At 41.8% G+C, this 23119-nt stretch overlaps 1 protein-coding gene across 3 annotated transcripts in view; it reads right to left on the bottom strand.

Moving 5' to 3' along the window:
- LOC117425749 (protein NLRC5-like) overlaps positions 1-23119 on the bottom strand; it is a 38993-nt gene that overhangs the window by 11790 nt on the left and 4084 nt on the right. For 2 of the 3 annotated variants that reach the window (XM_034904412.2, XM_058993892.1), the window contains exons 2-31: positions 20917-21220; positions 20230-20301; positions 18646-18711; positions 16527-18252; positions 16308-16391; positions 16098-16181; positions 15722-15805; positions 15453-15542; positions 14914-14970; positions 14413-14457; positions 14084-14167; positions 13442-13525; positions 11813-11902; positions 10414-10479; positions 10049-10117; positions 9823-9906; positions 9650-9733; positions 8506-8595; positions 8260-8310; positions 7840-7902; positions 7666-7749; positions 7250-7333; positions 6388-6477; positions 5675-5734; positions 3143-3226; positions 2706-2789; positions 2145-2234; positions 1316-1381; positions 1114-1194; positions 635-718 (exon numbers count right to left, since the gene is read on the bottom strand). In XM_034904412.2, coding sequence (XP_034760303.2) covers positions 635-718; positions 1114-1194; positions 1316-1381; positions 2145-2234; positions 2706-2789; positions 3143-3226; positions 5675-5734; positions 6388-6477; positions 7250-7333; positions 7666-7749; positions 7840-7902; positions 8260-8310; positions 8506-8595; positions 9650-9733; positions 9823-9906; positions 10049-10117; positions 10414-10479; positions 11813-11902; positions 13442-13525; positions 14084-14167; positions 14413-14457; positions 14914-14970; positions 15453-15542; positions 15722-15805; positions 16098-16181; positions 16308-16391; positions 16527-18252; positions 18646-18711; positions 20230-20301; positions 20917-21208 — 4172 coding nt within the window. In that variant the 5' untranslated portion in view covers positions 21209-21220. The remainder of the gene's footprint in view (positions 1-634; positions 719-1113; positions 1195-1315; positions 1382-2144; positions 2235-2705; positions 2790-3142; positions 3227-5674; positions 5735-6387; positions 6478-7249; positions 7334-7665; positions 7750-7839; positions 7903-8259; positions 8311-8505; positions 8596-9649; positions 9734-9822; positions 9907-10048; positions 10118-10413; positions 10480-11812; positions 11903-13441; positions 13526-14083; positions 14168-14412; positions 14458-14913; positions 14971-15452; positions 15543-15721; positions 15806-16097; positions 16182-16307; positions 16392-16526; positions 18253-18645; positions 18712-20229; positions 20302-20916; positions 21221-23119) is intronic. The other variant, XM_058993893.1, reaches the window with a different exon arrangement.

Raw genomic sequence — 23119 nt, 5'->3', positions numbered from 1 at the left:
AAAGAGGGGAAAATAAAAGACTGGGTACTAGGGGTGTGCTGATACTCTTACTCATAACCGCCTTATCCCTCACCTTTACAACCGAGGACCAATCCATGGGAGTTCACTTCCACAACAAGGGTTTTAAAAGCCGACTGGAAGCAAATTTCTCTCTCCTCCGGGACACTGCCATACTGCCGTACCTCGTTTACAGTGGTAAAAATGTGAGCGCCCCGGATGAGAGGAGAATTCACTTCCTAGTGGCTTTTAAAACATTCGATGTGGAAGTTAATTGCCGTTGATTGGTGCTCAATTGTAAAGCTGAAGGAAGGCCAGCTGTTCTTGTTTTGAAACACAGTAATGAATGGATTTATTTAATACCTGCCGATAAATACTTCTTGAAGTGCGAGGACGAGTATCAGCACACCCCTACTGGATAAACACGAAGTAATATAACAATACTTTTAGTATAACCCTACTTTAAGTTTCGAGTCAACCCAAGTAAATTCAGTAAATTCAGACTAAGCAGCACTGATAAAAAGTATGATAAAAATGTATTTAAAAAGCTCTGATGCGACACATTGAACTTGTTTCAAGCTGCTTTGTCTGTGTGTTACATGCTCTGCTGCGCGACTCTCTCTGTTTCAACACTCACTCCAGTGTCACTAAGTTGGGGCTCCTCTCCAGAATGGCAGCCAGCTTCACTAAGTGTTCCGGCCCAAAGCTACATTCCTTGAGACTGCAAGAGAGGACACAGTTACACAGAGGATACTGAACAGGGCGCACACACCTGGGTATATAATACTGAGTCCTTTCATATCATGGACTTACTTTTTATATTTTGATCATTCTTATTATATCCTCACCCAGATGTACTATACATATCGAGATAAGAATGAAGTGTATAGGCAGCTCTTCATTAACTAAACAAACCAACGTTTTGTTAAATATTCGTCAGCTGCTTGTTGTAATAAAGTCAGCTGACATCACGGCTCTGGTAGCAATGCAGGTGCTATACAAACACAGGTATTACTAAAGTCTTGTAGGTTGCAGCCCTAAAGTAATGCAGGCAATACAGTTAAAAACCCCTATCAGAAAAATGAGCACAAGAATACAAGAATGAAGCCAACACACCTGATGTGTCTGGGAACTGCAGCACAAGGTCCTGCCTTGACCCTCTCTGACACAGAAGCACAGTCGCCTTGCAAAATACTCCTAAAATAAAACACATGTGTTTGGAATACTGCCTCTGCATGCATGTGGAGTGTTGATGTTCTATATTAACACTGTATACTATCTACACTGTGGCCGATCTGAATGCTGCTGTTTCTGTTACCTGACGGACCCACTCCTTTCCTCTCCTTGCATAAACCTTATGAGGGATTTCTCCTCCGTCCCCAAGCTGCACAAAGAACAAGCAAACAAGACTAGATTAGTTCATACAATGGCACGCTTTTGTAACCTCTGTGGTTGATTATTGTAGTTCCTTGTTTACTGGTCTCCCTGATGCCTCATTGCACAGGTTGCAGCTGATACAAAATGCAGCAGCAAGAATAGATACACACACTAAGTCTATTTGCCATATTTCCCCGGTTTGAAGGTCACTTCATTGGTCACTTCATCGGCTTCCACAGAACATTGATTTCAAAACACTGCTCCTCCCTTGCAAGGCTATTCATGGTTCTGGCCCTGTCTGTCTGCGTCAGTTACTTACTCCCTACAAACCGGCTCCTACTTTGAGATCCGCAAATGATGGCCTCTTGGTTATTCCAAGAAAAACTTGATTAAAAACCTGCAGCGCAAGAGCTTTTAAATCTTAGCTCAAAGCTTATCTCTTTGCTTTGGCCTTTCACTAGCGAGCAGGTTGGAGCGCTTTTGGCTTGCTGTTTATTTTTGTAAAGCGCCCTGGGATGTTTGCACATAAAGGATGCTATATAATGGAAATTTGTATTGCATGGGAAAATGAACACAAAGAGAAAGGCAGGGACCACAATTCATATTCATAACAGATCAATCATGAGTGCCAAAACAAACAGAAAGTTCTCAACAGAATGCACAGAAACTGAAAGGATAACATGCATGTGTACAACGTGGTTTCATATTCACTGTCTGGACCAATGCCATTTTTTCGCAGGCAGAGACAATAAAAAAAAGGCTCATCTTACCAAACTTCAACTTCCACAACACGGTTGCAGATGCTCATGGAATCCACCAAGTACAGAACTCCGACTTGGGAGAGCTTATTATTGTTGAGACTGAAGAATAAAAGGGAGAGACGGTAGAGGAGAAACTGTATTTATTTAGTTTTGTTAAAGGTTGTTTAAGATCTGTTCTAAATGACGTGTTTGAACCAATTACACCTGCACCCCTGATCTGTACCAGATGAACTGCTTCATTAAACCTGGACTGCAATTACTAACCCCTGAAGTATAAAGGAAGCCTTGTGTTTTCATGGCAAGCAACCATTGTGCCCTAAATGAGTCACATGCCAAGACTGGAAGCCATTTATTAACATGCTAGCAAGGAAATTTACCCCAGGAACCACAGAATTTTTTTTTTGAAAATTAAAATATCTCTCAAAGTTATTAAACTAACAAATATTTATGAAATATATTCGTGACATCATGTGTGAATTCTTCGAGACTCAAGCAAAGGTTTATGAAATTGCTGGATTGGCGTTGTGATTGCATCTCAGTGTTGAAGTATTCACAAAGACTGAAACTCACTTGACAGCGTTTGAAATCTGCAGTCTAGGTAAGAAATCCAAAAAACACTTCACTCCTTCATCCTTTAGTAAATTGCTGGACAAACTGAAACACAAGTTCAATTCGGGAAATTATATTAAAAGCATTGCACTCGATTTGCAAACCATTAAAATAATTGTTTCATAAACAACGAATAACAATAAACTCTTTATCCTTTGCGCAAATAAACAATAAACCACCTGAAATGTTTCACTGGAACACTTTAAGGGGGAGATTCAATCACAAAATACAGCACCTGTGTTATTTCTCTGTTGTACAGCGACAGTCGATAAAACTTTCAAGAGCCGTGTTTGACGCTTTCCCTAAAGCAATGGTGTGTCTTTGGGGTACGCGCGTCTCATTGTTTCTCAGTGATGAACGCAAGGTAATCTGTTTACCACACACAGCTGTAAACTTACTCCACTTCAGAGAGATGAGAACACTGTTCCAGTATCCCGGAAAGTTTTTCTATGTTCTTCTTGTCAAGATTATATTCATTTAACCTGCAGGTTAGAAGAAACCCAATAATGATCACATCAGTAATGTTTACAGCATAACAGTGCTCTGTGTCTGTAAGAAGCATCAGAACGCAGTACAGCAGAGCATGGAGCAGGAAGTCTACTTACCATCTACCACCGAACTGAACCTAGTCAAATGAGTGCATTTTTATTTCAGGTCAATGAAGAGATTCTTATATAGTATAGCCTGGGCTTGGTGGCATCTCAGTTTGACCTCATTTCACCAAACAAGACAATAGTGGAGCTAGCAATATTTTCAAAGATGAGTTAGTAAAAGACAGCGTGGTCCTTCATGACAATTCCATATCAATACAAGAAAATATACAACATAAATAAAGAGCAGGAAAGAGCAATATCTGGAACCATGCCCTGAGTAATGCTTCAGTAAGAAGGGCTGGGTGTGGAAGCTTCGATACCAGAACACAGTGAGAAGGGCTGGGTGTGGAAGCTTCAATACCAGAACACAGTGAGAAGGGCTGGGTGTGGAAGCTTCAATACCAGAACACAGTGAGAAGGGCTAGGTGTGGAAGCTTCAATACCAGAACACAGTGATAAGGGCTGGGTGTGGAAGCTTCAATACCAGAACACAGTGAGAAGGGCTGGGTGTGGAAGCTTCAATACCAGAACACAGTGAGAAGGGCTAGGTGTGGAAGCTTCAATACCAGAACACAGTGATAAGGGCTGGGTGCGGAAGCTTCAATACCAGAACACAGTGAGAAGGGCTGGGTGTGGAAGCTTCAATACCAGAACACAGTGAGAAGGGCTGGGTGTGGAAGCTTCAATACCAGAACACAGTGATAAGGGCTGGGTGTGGAAGCTTCAATACCAGAACACAGTGATAAGGGCTGGATGTGGAAGCTTCAATACCAGAACACAGTGAGAAGGGCTGGGTGTGGAAGCTTCAATACCAGAACACAGTGATAAGGGCTGGGTGCGGAAGCTTCAATACCAGAACACAGTGATAAGGGCTGGATGTGGAAGCTTCAATACCAGAACACAGTGATAAGGGCTGGGTGTGGAAGCTTCAATACCAGAACACAGTGAGAAGGGCTGGGTGTGGAAGCTTCAATACCAGAACACAGTGAGAAGGGCTGGGTGTGGAAGCTTCAATACCAGAACACAGTGATAAGGGCTGGGTGTGGAAGCTTCAATACCAGAACACAGTGAGAAGGGCTGGGTGTGGAAGCTTCAATACCAGAACACAGTGATAAGGGCTGGGTGCGGAAGCTTCAATACCAGAACACAGTGATAAGGGCTGGGTGTGGAAGCTTCAATACCAGAACACAGTGATAAGGGCTGGGTGTGGAAGCTTCAATACCAGAACACAGTGAGAAGGGCTGGGTGTGGAAGCTTCAATACCAGAACACAGTGATAAGGGCTCGGTGTGGAAGCTTCAATACCAGAACACAGTGATAAGGGCTGGGTGTGGAAGCTTCAATACCAGAACACAGTGAGAAGGGCTAGGTGTGGAAGCTTCAATACCAGAACACAGTGATAAGGGCTGGGTGTGGAAGCTTCAATACCAGAACACAGTGAGAAGGGCTGGGTGTGGAAGCTTCAATACCAGAACACAGTGAGAAGGGCTGGGTGTGGAAGCTTCAATACCAGAACACAGTGAGAAGGGCTGGGTGTGGAAGCTTCAATACCAGAACACAGTGATAAGGGCTGGGTGCGGAAGCTTCAATACCAGAACACAGTGATAAGGGCTGGATGTGGAAGCTTCAATACCAGAACACAGTGAGAAGGGCTGGGTGTGGAAGCTTCAATACCAGAACACAGTGATAAGGGCTGGGTGCGGAAGCTTCAATACCAGAACACAGTGATAAGGGCTGGATGTGGAAGCTTCAATACCAGAACACAGTGATAAGGGCTGGGTGTGGAAGCTTCAATACCAGAACACAGTGAGAAGGGCTGGGTGTGGAAGCTTCAATACCAGAACACAGTGATAAGGGCTCGGTGTGGAAGCTTCAATACCAGAACACAGTGATAAGGGCTGGGTGTGGAAGCTTCAATACCAGAACACAGTGAGAAGGGCTAGGTGTGGAAGCTTCAATACCAGAACACAGTGATAAGGGCTGGGTGTGGAAGCTTCAATACCAGAACACAGTGAGAAGGGCTGGGTGTGGAAGCTTCAATACCAGAACACAGTGATAAGGGTTGGGTGTGGAAGCTTCAATACCAGAACACAGTTAGAAGGGCTGGGTGTGGAAGCTTCAATACCAGAACACAGTGAGAAGGGCTAGGTGTGGAAGCTTCAATACCAGAACACAGTGATAAGGGCTGGGTGTGGAAGCTTCAATACCAGAACACAGTGATAAGGGCTGGGTGTGGAAGCTTCAATACCAGAACACAGTGATAAGGGCTGGGTGTGGAAGCTTCAATACCAGAACACAGTTAGAAGGGCTGGGTGTGGAAGCTTCAATAGAAACTTACTTGCAAGTTGCTTGGTCTGCTTTCATTTTCACAAACTTTATGAAGGCTTCACCTTTGGGCCTGTGTATTTAAAAAAAAATGACCAAACACAGAAACAAAACTGAAATGTAGTGCTATATAATTCTCATGTTCATAGTTTTATATACAGGAAATATACTGGTTAGGTAAAGGAAGCTACAACACTATGACATTTTCTGCTTAACCATAGCATTACACTCAGCACAAAACCACAAGCAAACTAGGGCACCGCTGCGCCGTTCTGGGCACTTTTGCAAGCCAGTGATTACGTTGGCATCTATGATCATTGTTTGGGCCACAATGCACATTTTCGGAGAGGAACAGAACTGCATAAAACCAGCAAGACTCACAACATTAAGCACAGCTCAAGTATGTAGGGCAGCAGTGTGGAGTAGTGCTTAGGGCTCTGGACTCTTGACCGGAGGGTCGTGGGTTCAATCCCCAGTGGGGGACACTGCTGTTGTACCCTTGAGCAAGGTACTTTACCTAGATTACTCCAGTAAACACCCAACTGTATAAATGGGTAATTGTATGTAAAATAATGTGATATCTGTATAATATGTATAATGTGATATCTTGTAACAATTGTAAGTCGCCCTGGATAAGGGCGTCTGCTAAGAAATAAATAAATAATAATAATAATAATAATTTCTCTACTTATTTGAGAATGAGTGGGTGTCCGGCGAGGAGCTCACCTCAGTTCCACGGCTCTGACACGCTCACAGTGCAGCAGAGACTGCACCAGCAGTAACGCTCCGTCTGTTGAGATTCTGGAGTTGCTAATGCTGCACCAGGGAAGTGAAAGAAACTGTTACAGAGGTGTCGTTCTGATTCTCAATTCATGAGTCAAGAGAAAACAATGTCACATCCTCTCAACTGCCAAATGCAGCATGCATGAGCGGTTACAGCTACAGTATTATAACTACTGTGTTCGTCCTCTTGTTAAGATTCACTTTGTCGGGTTACTATGTGACTCCATGTACACTAGGACAGTTTGGGACAGTTCAGGTTTTTCAACTCACACCACAATGCCTCGGGTACCTTTCACAGCAGGACTACACTTACCACAATGCATTGGGGTGTGAGTTGAAAAGTCGGAACTGTCCCAGTGTACACGGAGTCATATGGTAACCTAAGTTTTTGTATGATTTTCTGTTTCAGTCGTCACATCCTGGTGACTTGTTAAACCATTTTTAAAGCGATGTTGATCACATGAAGTGTATAAAGCATGTATTGATGCATGAATGAACACTTCTCACAGTCTCACACTGAATGCACGTGGGAGATGTTATTTCTGGGCTATTCAGCTGGAATTCATTATGAATTTTGCTATTTTAAAGTGTCACTGGTGATTTATAAAAAAGAAGAAGAATACATTAGTTAATATAACTGTGATGTTTCGTAGTCATATCAAGGTGCTCTTTAAATAGGATTTACTGAAGCATACATTTCAGTACAATTCATTTCATATGCCTTTTACAATTGCTGTGAAGGGAAGAATTGTATAAATCCTTCTGCTTACCACAAGCCAACACTTTCAGTAAACAAAAGTCTTACTTCAGTAGTTTTAATGGCTGCAGCTGCGGTAGATGGCTCAGGAGTTTCTCTATGGATTTATCATCCAGCACACTGTCAGAAAAACTGGAAAAGAGAAGATGAAAAGCATGACAATTACATTGTAAACAGCTAATCAATATAAGAATGTATTAGAAAACTCAGTTCACGAGTGATGGGAGACAAAGCATTTCCTCAACACTGTACCCTGCTTGAAAATCCTTATTCATAAAAACAGAACAGGTTCAAACCTGTTTGGTGATCTCTGTGTGGCTGACATAAATCACAACACGTAAAACCACCACACACACAACTGAGGTGAGCTCGCTTGCACAGCTGTGAGATGAAGCTCTCACCGCACAGCGCCAACCAGCTTCTCTAAATTCAGTTCACACACACACAGACACAGAAATACTCACTCGAGTTCTGCCAGTCCTTCACACTGCGTCAGTCTCCTGCACAGTCTGTCCATGTTCCTTGCATGAATGTCACTCTCCCTAAGACTAAGCACCACACAGCGGTCAGTTAGTCAATAAATAATCACACGTAGACATCAATCGCACAAAACAGAACGTTTTCACTAGCAACATTACCTGAATCTCTTTGAAAAGCCCTGACCATTTTCATGCTCTTCAGAACAGGTCCCTGGAGCTTCACTGAGTCAGAACACATTGAGAACAGTTTCACAGAGTGGGACAGCATTCAAAAAATAATGTACACAGTTCTTTTTAAAGGGTCTGTCCCAGAGCAGATGCATTAAGTGTGCTAAGGGCTGGATTCTCAAAGCTATTTACTCTGAATGGGCGTTAGCGCATTTTTTGTCTGAAAGGAATAAACACCATTTAAAGTTCTAAAAGGAATAAGAAACAACTCCAGGCTATTCACAAGCCACTAAAGTCTGAGTTGTTCTTTTTTCAGGTTCGGTATCTTTATTAGGTGCATTTTTATTATCTGAAAACATTGTGCGAAGATGGTTATGACGCAAATGATGATGGATAGTTCATATTCCTTACCTTACAGGACTTCTGTGAAATTTTATGAACAGATTTTTACCACCTCCAGAACTAAAACATAAATAAAAAATCATTTATATTAAAAACATATTTAGCATACTTGACATGTTCCATTCTCTATAGCATACAATACTGTTTTGCTTTTACCATAGTATATTGCAGTCAACCTCTCCAAGAATGATTCAAGCCCAGTGTTTTTCACAGCACCTGTTTGCATTGCCAGTGTATTGAAAGTGTGCTACGTACCTCATGTCAACTTCACAGATGTTTTTGCACGTGCACAAGGAGCCTGCCAAGCAGAGAATGCTATCCATGGTGACCAGGTTATTACTGACACTGCAGGGAACAAGAGACATTACAACATGAACACAACAGGAGCTTCATGATTACTTCATCTCAGTGGACAGCAGATTTAACAATGAAGAAGGGCGGGTCTCTAAGGTAACGGATGACATCATCAGGAGGAAGGACCCTGGGGGACTGTCCTCTGACCTCACTGCATCAGGAGGGCGGACCCTGAGGGACTCTGTCCTCTGACCTCACTGCATCAGAAGGAAGGACCCTGAGGGTCTGTCCTCTGACCTCACTGCATCAGGAGGGAGGACCCTGAGGGACTCTGTCCTCTGACCTCACTGCATCAGGAGGGAGGACCCTGAGGGACTGTCCTCTGACCTCACTGCATCAGGAGGGAGGACCCTGAGGGACTCTGTCCTCTGACCTCACTGCATCAGGAGGGAGGACCCTGAGGGACTCTGTCCTCTGACCTCACTGCATCAGGAGGGCGGACCCTGAGGGACTCTGTCCTGTGACCTCACTGCATCAGAAGGAAGGACCCTGAGAGACTGTCCTCTGACCTCACTGCATCAGGAGGGAGGACCCTGAGGGACTCTGTCCTCTGACCTCACTGCATCAGGAGGGAGGACCCTGAGGGACTCTGTCCTCTGACCTCACTGCATCAGGAGGGAGGACCCTGAGGGACTGTCCTCTGACCTCACTGCATCAGGAGGGAGGACCCTGAGGGACTCTGTCCTCTGACCTCACTGCATCAGGAGGGAGGACCCTGAGGGACTCTGTCCTCTGACCTCACTGCATCAGGAGGGAGGACCCTGAGGGACTCTGTCCTCTGACCTCACTGCATCAGGAGGGAGGACCCTGAGGGACTGTCCTCTGACCTCACTGCATCAGGAGGGAGGACCCTGAGGGACTCTGTCCTCTGACCTCACTGCATCAGGAGGGAGGACCCTGAGGGACTCTGTCCTCTGACCTCACTGCATCAGGAGGGAGGACCCTGAGGGACTCTGTCCTCTGACCTCACTGCATTGTTGGCCCTCATGATTCCGGTTCTTATTTCCTCTATTGGTCTGATCTCTGCATTTCCAGGAAGACTCACTTGATGACTCGGACTCCTTGCAGTCCCGGAAGGTGTTTGATGAGCCTGGCGAGTCCTCGGTCTCCCAGCGCATTGTCTGACAAGCTGCAGGGTCACACACACAGGATTAGTTACTCTGTGTGTGTTTCACACACGCCTTCAATCACAAGTATATCTCAGTACTGTCTACTCACTCGAGCTCCTCCAGATCACTGCAAAGCTTCACTGTCTGAAACAGCTTCTCAAGATGCCTTGGTTGAATATTACAGCTTGTCAGCCTGCAAAAGATAATGTGAGGCATCAATAATATTATTACTAATAATAATAATAATAATAATAATAATAATAATAATAATAATAAACATGATCATCATCATCATCATCATCGTCATCATCATTTTCATCTCCACTTAATAATACCTGAGTTTTTTCGAAACCTTTAAGTTCTGTTTCAATGTATTCCCTCCTGAGTCACCTCCCTTTGCTTCACTGCAAAAGAAAAAAATAGTGTTGTGATCATTTATCTGCAGTTGTGTACTGCTCTGTGATGACTGCTTCTTATCCCGCAGTCTGGTACCACAATAAAGTAATTCCATTGCATTAGTTTAATCCAATTACTGTAGTGCCCACTTCTAAAGCTCAGACTGATTCCTGGGCAGGTTCGAACTGCTATCCAGTGGGACTATTTCAATTGCATTCCTGCAAGTTCACTAACCTGTCTGCTTCCAAAAAAGAACGAAATGAATCTTTATAAAGTTTGCATTAAGAAAATGTTTGTGGATTACCTGTCAGATGTGCCTCCTGTTGATGATCCTGCAAACCTTATAACTGCTGTTTTTGGAGATTTATGCCTGTAGAACAAAACCGTAAGTTAGGAACGTGGGTCAGAAAAACAGATGACATTTTGCAAGTCGGTGTGTGGACCTCTTTTCATGCATGTGTCAATGCAGACTGCTTTCATTTAGGTCACTTAAAACACAGCCTGCTGCATGTAAACTGAATTGACTGCTGCCTGAGTGTGCTGAAAGTGACGCACACAGACAGTTACAGTGGGAAAGGTGATCTGTACGTGATCCATGATCCAGGGCAGTAACTTGACATAAGCCTGTGTACAGCAACCTAAAGAAATCCTGCAGGGGCATTCAGCAAAGCCCTGGCTATTGACACAGAACCATAACATACTGAAATCCACCAAGTTTCATTCAAAACAACGGAACAGCCACGAAACAGTTAAAGTAACAGATGGGATGAATCTATTGTATATATATATACAGTGATGGAGGGTGTGTCTCAGACAGGAATCTGAACCCCTCTGGTTTAGCTGTGGTCACTTCGTTCAGACGCTTTTCTACCTAGGCATCTGTTGCCAAAACATCTAATAGGCTGAGTTATCAAGACTCTGGCATCAGCTTGGTACATGAGATGATAAAACGGAAACTCCATATTTTCAGTTGCCACTCGGGTTTTACTCTATATGAAGAAGGTCTTTGCTCTTGTAAAAGAGCCTGTGGTTGAATCACAGCTCCTGCAGCAAGCTTGCTCATGCCTTGCACCGTGCAACCATCAATCATTATTAATATTAAATGCATCGCAGTTAATAATGTCTTCTTCTTGTGGTTTTAGATTCACTGTGAATGTCATTTTCTGTTTCAGTCATCACTTTTTTTTTATTCTTAAGTTTAACAAACACATGTCCTACCTCTCCAATCCACAGCTAGCTGTTAACAGTACAAATGTAACGCTATAAGAAACAAAGTTAAGTAGACAAGACACTTTACCACACTCCCTGGGGCACACTGAAGAAGGCACCAGCCGAAACAGGGTCTACTTGCCTTAGTTTAGCATAGTTTTACCTTTGAATTATTATTGAGCATTCACAATACAGTACAATGTACCTACAATAATATACTGTGTTAGCTCATGATAACTGATAAAACTCATGACGGAGGTATGTTCTGAAATTGATTATTGCATTGCTACATGTGGATTCTGATACTCTAAACTCACCGTATAAAACGTGCTTAATAGCGACCGTTGTGCAAAGGAGACTAAACAAAAGCATGCTGGGAAGCTTTAGAGTACTAACTGCATGCAAGGCCTTCATGATTACTGAAAATAACTATACAGTCATACGAGACAACAGAACAGACAGGTCTGTCAGGGGGAGGGGGCGGTCTCGCTTACCTGCCCTCCACTTCAACCACGTTGGGACACACATTGAGGGAGTGTGACAGCGAGCACAATCCCTCTTCCGAGACGTGGTTGTTACTCAGACTGTGAAGGGAATGGTACAGAAAAACACAGGTAATTCAGTGACAAAAACCAAAGCGAAATCCTACTCTCTCTGCCATAACTTAGACAGCCCAAAACATATGAATGAATACAAAAACCAGCAACATAAAAATGCACATCGCAGAACTTTATATTACAAGGGGCATTAATAACCGTGTTCCTAGATGGTAACCACTGGTGGAACAAGTGTGTAATTACATGGGAATGGCTTGTGCCATGGTGTAAGCTGTCGTGTAATTATGTTCTTTAACAAGATGTTGTTCACAAGCCTGTATCATGCAATCACACAGCAGTAAGAGAGGGAGTTACCCAGTTATTACAATGCATCTACACAGCTATTAATCCTATGTTAACTAAAGTGCAAACAATTGTACAGTATATTTAGTGTTCCGCATTTCCAGTTAATAGCGAATTTTACCATAAAATGACAGGACTCTTTATTAACTGAACCTCGGTTTTTACTCATTTCTACCTGGTTTTTGTCTACTATTCAATATTTTGATGGCACTATAGGAAATACACAATATTTTGATTAAAATGCTGTTTTATTTTGACTCCAAGATTGTAATAATACAGCAAGCACGTTAGACGTCAGGATCAAATGAGGTTCAAACGTCGCACATGATTGGTTCTCTGTTCACAAACACATTATCACCTGATTCTGCAGGCCAATCAAATTCTGATTGTTGTGCTGGGCGTAGTAACTAGCTTGATCAAAACATAAATTGAAATACTGACACGAAAATGTAATATTTTTGGATGAGGAATGGGTAGAAAATGTAAATCAGTTTATGAATATTCAAAAGAAAACGAATGTTTCGAAGTATACAAAAAGCCAATTAGAAGAAGTGGACCAGATGAGGCAGAGGATGCATAGCGCTGCAAATACTGCTGCATCGAGGTACATGTTCGCGCTGACAATAAAAGAACATACTGAAAAATAAGAGACACATTAAACTAAAACAAGAAAGTGAACTGAGAGACAAGCAATCCACTTCTACACATGCTTTAATAAAACAGAGTGCAGAATGACTGTGTTAATGAGTTTGTCAGAGCGCTGTGCTTTGCTGGACAGCCACTGTTTATTGCAGAGAGGTATGTATTGGCGACAGTACTGTCCATCAGCTAAAACACTGCCTAAATTGAAAATGTGGTACACTAAGTATATTGTATATTAAAGACAATGTGTTTCACAAATGATCTTTACAGGCAATTCAGTACAATGGTATGCTATTATCATAATGGTAATACAGTGCCATATGGCATCACAATGGCCAGTGTGCCACCCTATCAGGGCCACTGTGCAATTCCAGATTGAGTTTCCAATGCCAATGTGGGGTAAACAGCTCTGGGAGTCGGTTTTATGAGTCTCAAAGATAAATTTTAATATTAAAACAAATGTACCTTCAAAAATACGACTTGTTTCAAACATAACTCAAGCAGCTTTGCTCTCAGTATTTCTTTACATGTATACCCACAAAGGAACTGAAGTGCTGTCTGAATACTGGATGTTTTACTCACATGATCTGCTTTGAAATATTGAGTTTTGGAAGACAGTCAATTAGAGCTTTGCATCCTTCATCTTGCAGATAATTTCCTGATAAACTTGTTACAAAAAAAAAAGGAATTTTATACATTCACAAGTAATGCATGCTTTTTATTACACTGAAGTCTATCGCAATAAGACACAGAGAGGACAAAATAGAGATGTTCTCCCAAACAGGTTGAGGGGTAGGCAGCATAAATAAAATAGTTCTGGATCAATGAAAAACCCAGAGAAACATATATATTAAAAAACATATATATTAAAATCTACTGTCCATTGGTTTAAAAAAAGAGGGGTTTGCAAAAATATACAGGGATTGGAATAAGACTCCCAACTGCATAGCAGTTTGATCCATTCCTGCTTTTACTATGAGTTTAAAGACAGACAGACAAGTTTTTTACCTGTACACTGTGGCTAATCAAGCTCGTAATAAAACCTGGAATGGGTGAAACTGCTATGCAATTCCATCCCTGTATATTAAACAATTCAGTGAGGGTTTGGAAAGTTTTAAGTTGGTAACTCTGGTGGGATGATGTTTCTTCTGCAGGGACCATCACCATGAAGAAGTTACAGATGTTTAGTGACTTTAAAACAGTGTATAGAGCTCTTGTACTTACTCAACTTCTGAGAGCCCCGGGCATCTTTGCAAAATCTCACACAGCTGCCCCACGTGCTGTGAGGTTATGCTGCACTTCACAAGACTTGGAAACAGAAAAAAAAAAACCTGACGTTTCAATAACTGTCAATCAGCACGGCCAAACACACAAATGAACCCCTTTAAAAAGGGCACTAGAGTGGCAGCTCATCAAGAACAGTAACTGCACTTACAACATGATGGCAAAAGTAGAGTGCTTCCTAATGCATCTATACTGCAAAGAAGGAGCTTCCTAAAACCCACTGCAATTAAAAAAGTACAGAACAGACTAACAGAAGCTCTGAGGGATACCTGAGCTTCCTGTTCAAGCTGCATCGAGTGGCTTCTCCTGCAGAGCTGGGAACAAAAAACACAAGAGTAACAAAATAGAAACCTGATCAGCTCCAAAGAGTCAATCCAGTGTCTGAGGCTGGCATTGAGGGGTTCATTCTTTGCAAGTCAATGGAGAGACCCAAAAAGTCAACTAAGTCGACTTATTTCCATTGGGGTCCTGTAGTTGCAAAACACGCTGTACTATTATAAGCCTTTGTATTTCCTTCATTTACCACATACAGTAAAAGGAACAAAAATTGTCTTCACTGAAAAATACTTCTAGTCGAAGAATGTGTTGTGGAATTTGAGTTTCTTTTGGTATGTCTAAATTCAGCACCACTGAGTGACTCCACAGACTGTGTCAGCATCAACAACATGGCTAGGTAACTCATTCTCTACCCTCAGCATTCTGTGTAAAGGAGTGCCCCCTGTTCTATGTCGACCTCCACTGAATATGCTTGTGTAGTAAAGAGATCTTACCTGTCTGGAAGGTTTCCTGAGCCCCTGCTAAAAATCACTTCAGCTGTTTTGGTCCCCCTTGGATAAAAAAAAAATAAAACACACTAAAAACTTGCTCCAGCTGATTGCTCCCCTGCAACCTGGCACTGAAGCAGTTAAAGAAGAAGGATCTGCTAGATAATTATCCGGAAGCATTGGTTAGTACCCTGAAACGAGGCAGGAGAACTTCAAGAACGAGCTGGGGCCAGTTGTATAAAACACACGAAGCTAAACCCCCCTTCGTCTCCCATTACGAGCTCCTTGAGCTTGAGGGTGTTGCAGAAAGCAGCTCAACACATTTAAGTCAATTAAGTTAAGGGAAAATGCATCCTCAAGTGTTACACTTCAAATACTTAAGGTGTAGGTGCTATTTTAAAAGAACTTACTGACACTGAGTTAGTTGCTTATTAGTAGGTTTGCGACATTAACAATTTGCTTGCAAACTGGTACATATGCTTAGTGAATCTAGCCCATAGTATCATAATACATTAGACATCATTGCCTTGTCAAATAGTACTCACACAACATGGATTTTCTCAATGCTGGAGCAAGTGCTCATTGTTTTGACCAGGGAGAGGATGCCGTCCACTGTAGCAGCATTGTTACCCAAACTGTGGGCGAAATGAAGAAAAAACCAATCAAGTGTCCAGTCTTTTGAATATGCACACATTCCGGAGAATATCTTTGTTATACATTTGTTTGTTTTATTTTCTGCACAATGTGTTAAATGCTGCAGAGGTAAAGAACAAATTATTTAAAGGGAGTGATAAAAATGCCATACAGAACTTACGTCATTTTACAGAGGGTCTTCATTTTTGGAAAAGAGTTTGCAATTTCTGATATTCCCACATCAGTAAGGAAATTGTCATTAAAACTGCAAATATAAAAGATGCTGTTATTAAACCACAAAAGATCAACAACAGGGTCTAAAATGGTTGCCGTTGTAGCTGTTACTAATTTCACTATTTTGGCACCAAACATCACTAAGGGTGTAACCACCAGCAATACCCTTCACATTAAACACCAGTTATAAAAACCAAACCTTATTTAATACAACAAAAAAGTATTTAAATCAAGTTCAAAGTGTGGAATTTTGTTGGTTGCTAGTCATACACACAGCATGTTAACAATTGGGATTATAATATATTGTAAATAATAGTAATTACTTTATCTCTTCAAGGTGATGACAGTGCTGAATTGCAATGGCCAGTTTAGTGGCTCCCAGTTCGGTAATATGTCCCCCGATAAACCTGGAAGCAGATAAGAGAGGCCATGCTCAATTGATTCATGTGGCACCAAGTCTAAATACTGCCACTGTTTCAACATGTATTGTACAACAAACGGACACTGTCCTTCACTGTTCTGTTACTACTTACTCAAACTTCTTTAGAAATCTAATCTTAGGTAGCACAACAGACAAGGCCTCTGCGAATCTGTCGTCATATTTTCTGCTCCGGAAGCTGTGTGAAGTAAAACATAAAATTGAATAAAAAACAAAATGTGCAAGTGAAAATATTTACACGCCCCTCTGGATACAATTCCACACAGAATAAATGGCACTGCCACTTTGTTTTATAATTTCATATGATACTTACATGAGTGTGTGGATGGTCTTGCAGTTGGGCAGGACCTCCAGGCAGTCCCGTTCCATGGAGCAGCCTGCGAGATCCAAGCAGACGCTCACAACCCCGGTATTCATCACGAACACTAAAGCTGTCATGTCCACCGGTGTGAGCCTGAAGTTTCTTAGTTCGTATCTCAAGGACGCCCCGATGAGCTTCGCTAACTCCAGGTCCTGGATTTCAAACGTGCAATGGCACAGTTCAATGATTTTCGGACCGGTAAGGTTGGAAGCTGCCAGTTTCTTCAAAATCTCTAAAATAACCTTCTGACGCTTTTCTACCCAGGGTAAGTGGCGTCTGGCCAGCCTGCTGAGAAATTGAGTGCATTCTCGCGACGACAGCCCTGACACGAAGATGTGGAAGGTGTCCGTGAACACAGACTTGGGGTCGTTCCTGGAAATCCACTTTGATTTCAGGTTGAACTTTTTCTTGAGCTGGGCCTCGGTGACGCTATCGCTAGTGATCAAGTGCAAGGCAGCGAAGAACTCCTGCATGGTCAGGTGAGCAAAGGCGCAGCCGAGGTCTTTGGTCCCGTCCTCCTTCTTGACCTCGAACGCCGTGAGAAATCCATTGTTGGAAGCGAACCTCATGACCGACTCCGGCACGTCCCGAGTGTAAAACACAATGTTACTTTTCTCCAGTCCTTTCATGGCGAGCTGGCACAATCCGTTGATCTCCTGTCGGTACTTCTGCAGCAGCAGCGGCTCTGTGGCCACAGAGCTGGAGACAGCGTCCTTCTTCCTGAGGAAAGCTGTTAGCATGTTGGTATAAAACTGAGTCATTGTGCTGGGAAGCAGAGGCCGGCTGGATCCTGTGGAAAGCAAGTCATCCAGGCAGACGCAACTGATGAAGCACAACGCTGGCACGTAGCACATGTTCAAAATGTTCCTGTTTTCCATGAGGTGGGCCACGGCTTGCTGCTTGTAGCCACTGTCCCTGAAGAAGTGCAGTGCGTACTCCTCGACTCTTCTGTGGTCAAACCCTAAGACTTCTCCCACACGATCCACGGAACTCAGGGGCAGGTCCAGAACGTCCTTGGGTCTGCAGGTGACGAGCAGCGTGCACCCGTTCAGGATGCTTCCAGTGTACAGACCTGAGAAGAGCTCGGCCACAGAGAAGGGTTTCAGGGGGTCCCGGCAGATATCAGGTCTCGCCGGACTAAACTTCCCGAGGAACTCGTCGTACCCATCGAATATCAAGCAGACCCCCCGTGGGTTTGCGGAGATGAACTCGAACACTGCGTCCTGCTCCTCCTCCGGCAGTAGGAAGAAGTTAAAAAGGAGCTGCCTCAGTGTTAGCTTTCTTTTTACGAGGTTCAGCTGCCTGAACTCAAAGAGAAAGGTATACTGGAACTGAGCGAAGGTCCCCTTGGCCCACTGGTGACAGATGTTGTGCATGAGCATTGTCTTCCCAGTGCCGGCTTTCCCCAGCAGGACGATCACTCTGGAATCGGAGGTAGTGCTCGGTTCAAGTAAGTCCGAGATCTTTACCATAGTGTCTGTGCCGTCCTCAGAGTCCTGAGAGACACACGGCTCGTCTCGAGTCCTGTCGATCCGCTCCCTGAGCTTCGTCACGTTCTTCTTCACTACGCTTATAAACGTCTTGTCCAGTGTGACCCGCTTCAGCGGGTCTTCTGGGATTTTTTCATACCTAAGCAACAGCATCTTCATCATTAAGGACTTGTATCTTTCTGCAAAATCTGCAGTACGAAGCAAAAACAAAAAACGTCTGCTGAGCATCGATGGACCTTATTTATTTGATTTCATCTTGCAAATACGGAATTTGAAATGGACAGTGCATTGTGCATTGTTTGCATGGCTAAAGTGCGGGTCTCAAAGCGTCTAGTACAGTCCCCACAAACCTATATATGTTAGGGGTTCCAGATCATTTTAAAACCCTCTTAAATGCTTTTAAGAAGGTTAGTGAAAACAACGCATAAATCAGGGTGAGTATGTGACGTCCATCATACACAATCCCAACAGCGCTAGGACTAAAAAAAACACCCCCCAACATTAACTGAAGATGGAAAGATGATAAACAAAGAGATATAAAGCACTTTATAAGGGGCACTGGTTCGTTTTACACATCTTACCAATCCGAGGGTACTTCGTTTCAGTAGCTAGCACAGATTCAGTTGCAGGGCGGCGTCTGGGGTTTTCTAAACAACAACAAAAAATGAATAAACAAACGATATCAAGGAGACAAAGACATCACTGATTATTAAAGAGCTTGCTAAAGGAGGCTGTTAGGGGTTGTTTAGTTCAAGTGCTGTTTAACCACACATAGCAGCACAAAACAAACGTTTCTACGTTTAGCTTAGGTCCTAACCTTCCTGAGTCACTAAAACCTGAAGGCGTTTGCGGGTTAGTTGGCTTGAAGAAAACATTCACGCCCAACCCATGCGTCCGTTCAGCTGATGTTTCTCAGTGCAGGTGAAGATCATTACTAACATGCAATGTTTAGGACATGCAAGATTTAGTTGCACGTTTGGCAGCTGTGTGGAAGTCATTGTTTGGCAGATGCCTTATAATAATGATATCAGCTTCCTTTTGAAAGTGATACAGGCAACCTGGGCTGCTGCTATCGCTACCCTAGGAGACACCACAGCTCACGTTACTTAAATGTCAAGAAGAGCTTCTATTAGAAACTACATGGGGAAAATCTGCACAAAGCTGTGTTTCGTTGTGAATACAAATTGAAGCATGGAGAGGCTGTCCCTGATCAGATAACATTTCAGATCTGAAACATAATAATACCAAGAACTAGTAGAAAGTAGGACGTTGTATTTTAATTTCTAAGAAGTCTAAAATAATAAAAAGAGAACTGCGTTGACTGGCACAGCATGCTAGCTGACATGGACAACAACATACTGAAGTCCACTTACTATACAGGGCACATCGGCACACCGATCTTGGTTAATGAGAACCTATGTTTTAAAATAACATTAATAACAATGATGATCCATATATATATATATATATATATATATATATATATATATATATATATATATATATATATATATATATATAGGTAGTGGACAAAAAAATGGAAACACTTGGGTATATGAGGGTGTGGCTCATGCGTTAATTAATCAAATAACATCCCAGCATGCTTAGGGTCATGTATAAAAATGCTGGACAGGCCTGGTTGCCTATAATTATGGCTAGCATGACTGCAAGAGGAGACCTCAGTGACTTTGACAGAGGGGGGATTGTTGGGGCACGTTTGGCAGGAGCTTCAGTGACCAAGACAGCTCAACTTGCTGATGTTTCACGAGCAATAGTGTCTAAGGTGATGTCGGCATGGAACTCCGAGGGAAAGACATCATCAGCAAAGGGCAACAGTGGGCGGAAGCGCATACTCCAGGATTGTGATATCCGTGCATTAATTCGAAGTGCAAAGCAAAACAGGCGAGCAACTGCAGAACAATTGACTGCAAATTTCAACCTGGGGTGCAAGCAGCCAGTTTCATCAAAAACGGAAAAACGGTCCGCTGAGAACTCCACAGAGCGGGATACGATAGTGGCCCAACACCCTATTAAGTGACTTTCCATTGGTGTTTCCATTTTTTTGTCCACTACCTGTATATATATATATATATATATATATATATATATATATATATATATATATATATATTTAATGTATATCTACACAGTTCATACACCTTTACCTTGGAATGAGTGAGATGGATCATCTGGAGCACAGCTTGGGTACTCTGTAGGGGATATTTCACTAGGATTGCCTGAAACATAAAAAAGAAAAACAATGCCCTGAATCTCAATAATATTCTGCAAAATGAACCTGCCAGACTGGTTGCTGCATTAGCTTAAGCTGTTTTAAATTTAACAAAGTAAATGTAAATTGTGAGCTCAGCACCCTGACACCTCTGCTAAACGCAGTGTGACTCTGTGGTATATTATGTTGGCTGGAGGTTCAGATCAATATTATTATTATTATTATTATTATTATTATTATTATTATTATTATTATTTATTTCTTAGCAGACGCCCTTATCCAGGGCGACTTACAATCGTAAGCAATGCAGTATAATTAAAGGAAAAGTCAAGGGTTTTATATTACAGAGGTAGAGAGTTGTCTACAGTTATACTCCTAGACTGCTATGCTGGTCTGTCAATGGGAACCTTTGTGATGTCCGTGTATCAAAAGTGGACAGTGTGCTATAGATTGCAGGATATACCGATTGGGATATAATTGAAAGCCATTGCCAAAGAGATTCCATGTGGCATAAAATATTCATTATTTAATATTTCGACTCTGCATCCTTCCTCTTTTTTAAGGTTAGGGTTCGGTGTCAACGATGCATACTTGATATAAGTGTATATTTTGTTTTATTTACCATCTCCGGCTGCAGACATTAGCCTTGTTTCCAGTTGCATGGGCAACTCATTGCATATCATGCAGACAGTCTGAATGAACTGGCGACATGTCCCAGGGTTTTTGTCCCTGAACAGGTCCACTATGAGTGAGACTCTCCCCTTCCTGTCTGCAGTCCTGTTCACCTCCTCCTGCTCCTCTGCATTCAGCAAGCTACAGAGCTGCTGCAGAACCCCAGCAGCCTCCAGACTGAGCACATCCACCAGCTGAGACCTCACAGCGCCCAGCTCCGAGTACAGGTCTACCTCATCCATTCTGCAACATAGCTGCAAAGGAAACAAGTCACTGAGCCATACATACATGCACTACATTCATTTTGATTAAGGGGAACATCCTGGAAAAATTCCTGTTTTTTTATTGTTGTTTGTTTTTGGTAGTATTTAATTATTTCAGTTCAAAATAAACTCAAAACAGCAATTTGCTGGAGCCTATTTCAATGATCCAATGCTGAGGATCTTAAAAGGACTACATGATCTCCAATGTCCCAATGGTTTTGTATCCCTGGTTTAACACCCTATTATGTGTGTTCTGTATGATTCTCTATTGTTGTAACTTACTTACTAACTATTCAGGCGTGTCAAAAGACACCTCAAGGCTGATTTTCTGAAATGAGATGGGTAAGGGCATCTGCTAAGAAATAAATAATAATAATAATAATGGGGAAGCATGTCTACAATGTTGCCCATATACGAAGTACTGAGCACTCCAGTATGGGCAGCACTGATATGCCCAGCCTTGAGGAGTCTTTTCAGAAGCAATGTTGCTTGATTAATATAGCAGAAATAAAAAATATAGAGAAGTTTAGGACACTCTTAATATGATTTTTAACAGGTAAGGATTAAAATATTAAGAAACAGGAAGATAATATAAAGTTTAGAGCTGCATGAACTAATTATTCAATTATTGGGATCGAGCTGTCCACAGAAATCAGGGTGCTGACTCTCACCTGATTATCAGCGCCTGATTTCTGTGAAGAGCTCAATCCGAATAATCCATTGTGTAATGTGACATTGTGTATTATATTGTGTAATGTGATATGGTGTAATATATTGTGTAATACATTGTGTAATGTGATATTGTGTATTATATTGTGTAATGTGATATGGTGTAATATATTGTGTAATACATTGTGTAATGTGATATTGTGTATTATATTGTGTAATGTGATATTTTGCAATGTGATATTGTCTATTGTGATGTTGTGTAATGTGATACTTTGTATTGTGATATTTTGTAACAACTGTAAGTCGCCCTGGATAAAGGTGAAAATATAAAATAAATAAATAAATAAATAAATAAATAAATAAATAATAATTATGCAAATTGCGAATTGCGAATTGACTCCCATTTCCTGTAGATCAACACATTTATTTTCTGTTTTTAAACGTTTCCTTTTTCTTTTACATTTAAAAAAAAGAAACCAAAATCAACAGCACAAATCTAATCAACTGCAAAACGGTAATGAAGAAAATGAATGTGAGGCTATGAAAGTTAGGAGAGAACGAAAGGGGCAACTACATGAAGTATGTATTAACGGTATCATTCTGCACTAAGACTTGGGTTGAGGACAGACGCTATGCCCACTACCACAACCCCACCGATAACAATATACCACTCTTTACCACATTCTCTACCATGAGTTGCTAAATTCAGCATCTATCCTTCTTTGATACAATCAGCAAATTGAGAGCGGTCAACAGAAACCACTCCGACAGCGTGGGGGTCTCAGGAGCAAGTTATTATTATAGAAAGCCTAATTCATATCATACCCCGAGACTGTTCTTGACTGTTTCTTTTTTTTTTCTAGTAGTTATGGTGACAACGATTTAACTTGCATATTATATAGGACTTTTTTTTAAAAAAAATTGTTTTTGATCAAATAAAAATCACTTTAATTTTGTTGATTTGATTGTTTTTAAGAAACTCTCCTATACTGTAGAAGGATTGATTCTATGGGGCGCCAAATGAAAAAAAAGCACAAATATTGTACCAGATGTCTTTCTCCTGGATTTAACTTAAATCACGTTAACCGAAAAATATATTCGCCCCCCACCCCCACCCCCACCCCCCAGATTTAGCTTAATACAGAAATGTTAACTAAAAAAATATAAAAGTTTTGAAATGTAGTACTTTCAGATATAATTTATAAATGTTGAAAACACGCA

Source organism: Acipenser ruthenus, chromosome 20, assembly GCF_902713425.1.
Source record: "Acipenser ruthenus chromosome 20, fAciRut3.2 maternal haplotype, whole genome shotgun sequence".
Classification (NCBI taxonomy): Eukaryota; Metazoa; Chordata; class Actinopteri; order Acipenseriformes; family Acipenseridae; genus Acipenser; species Acipenser ruthenus.
Note: the sequence above shows the minus strand (reverse complement) of the source record. Positions and strands in the feature narration are given on the sequence as shown.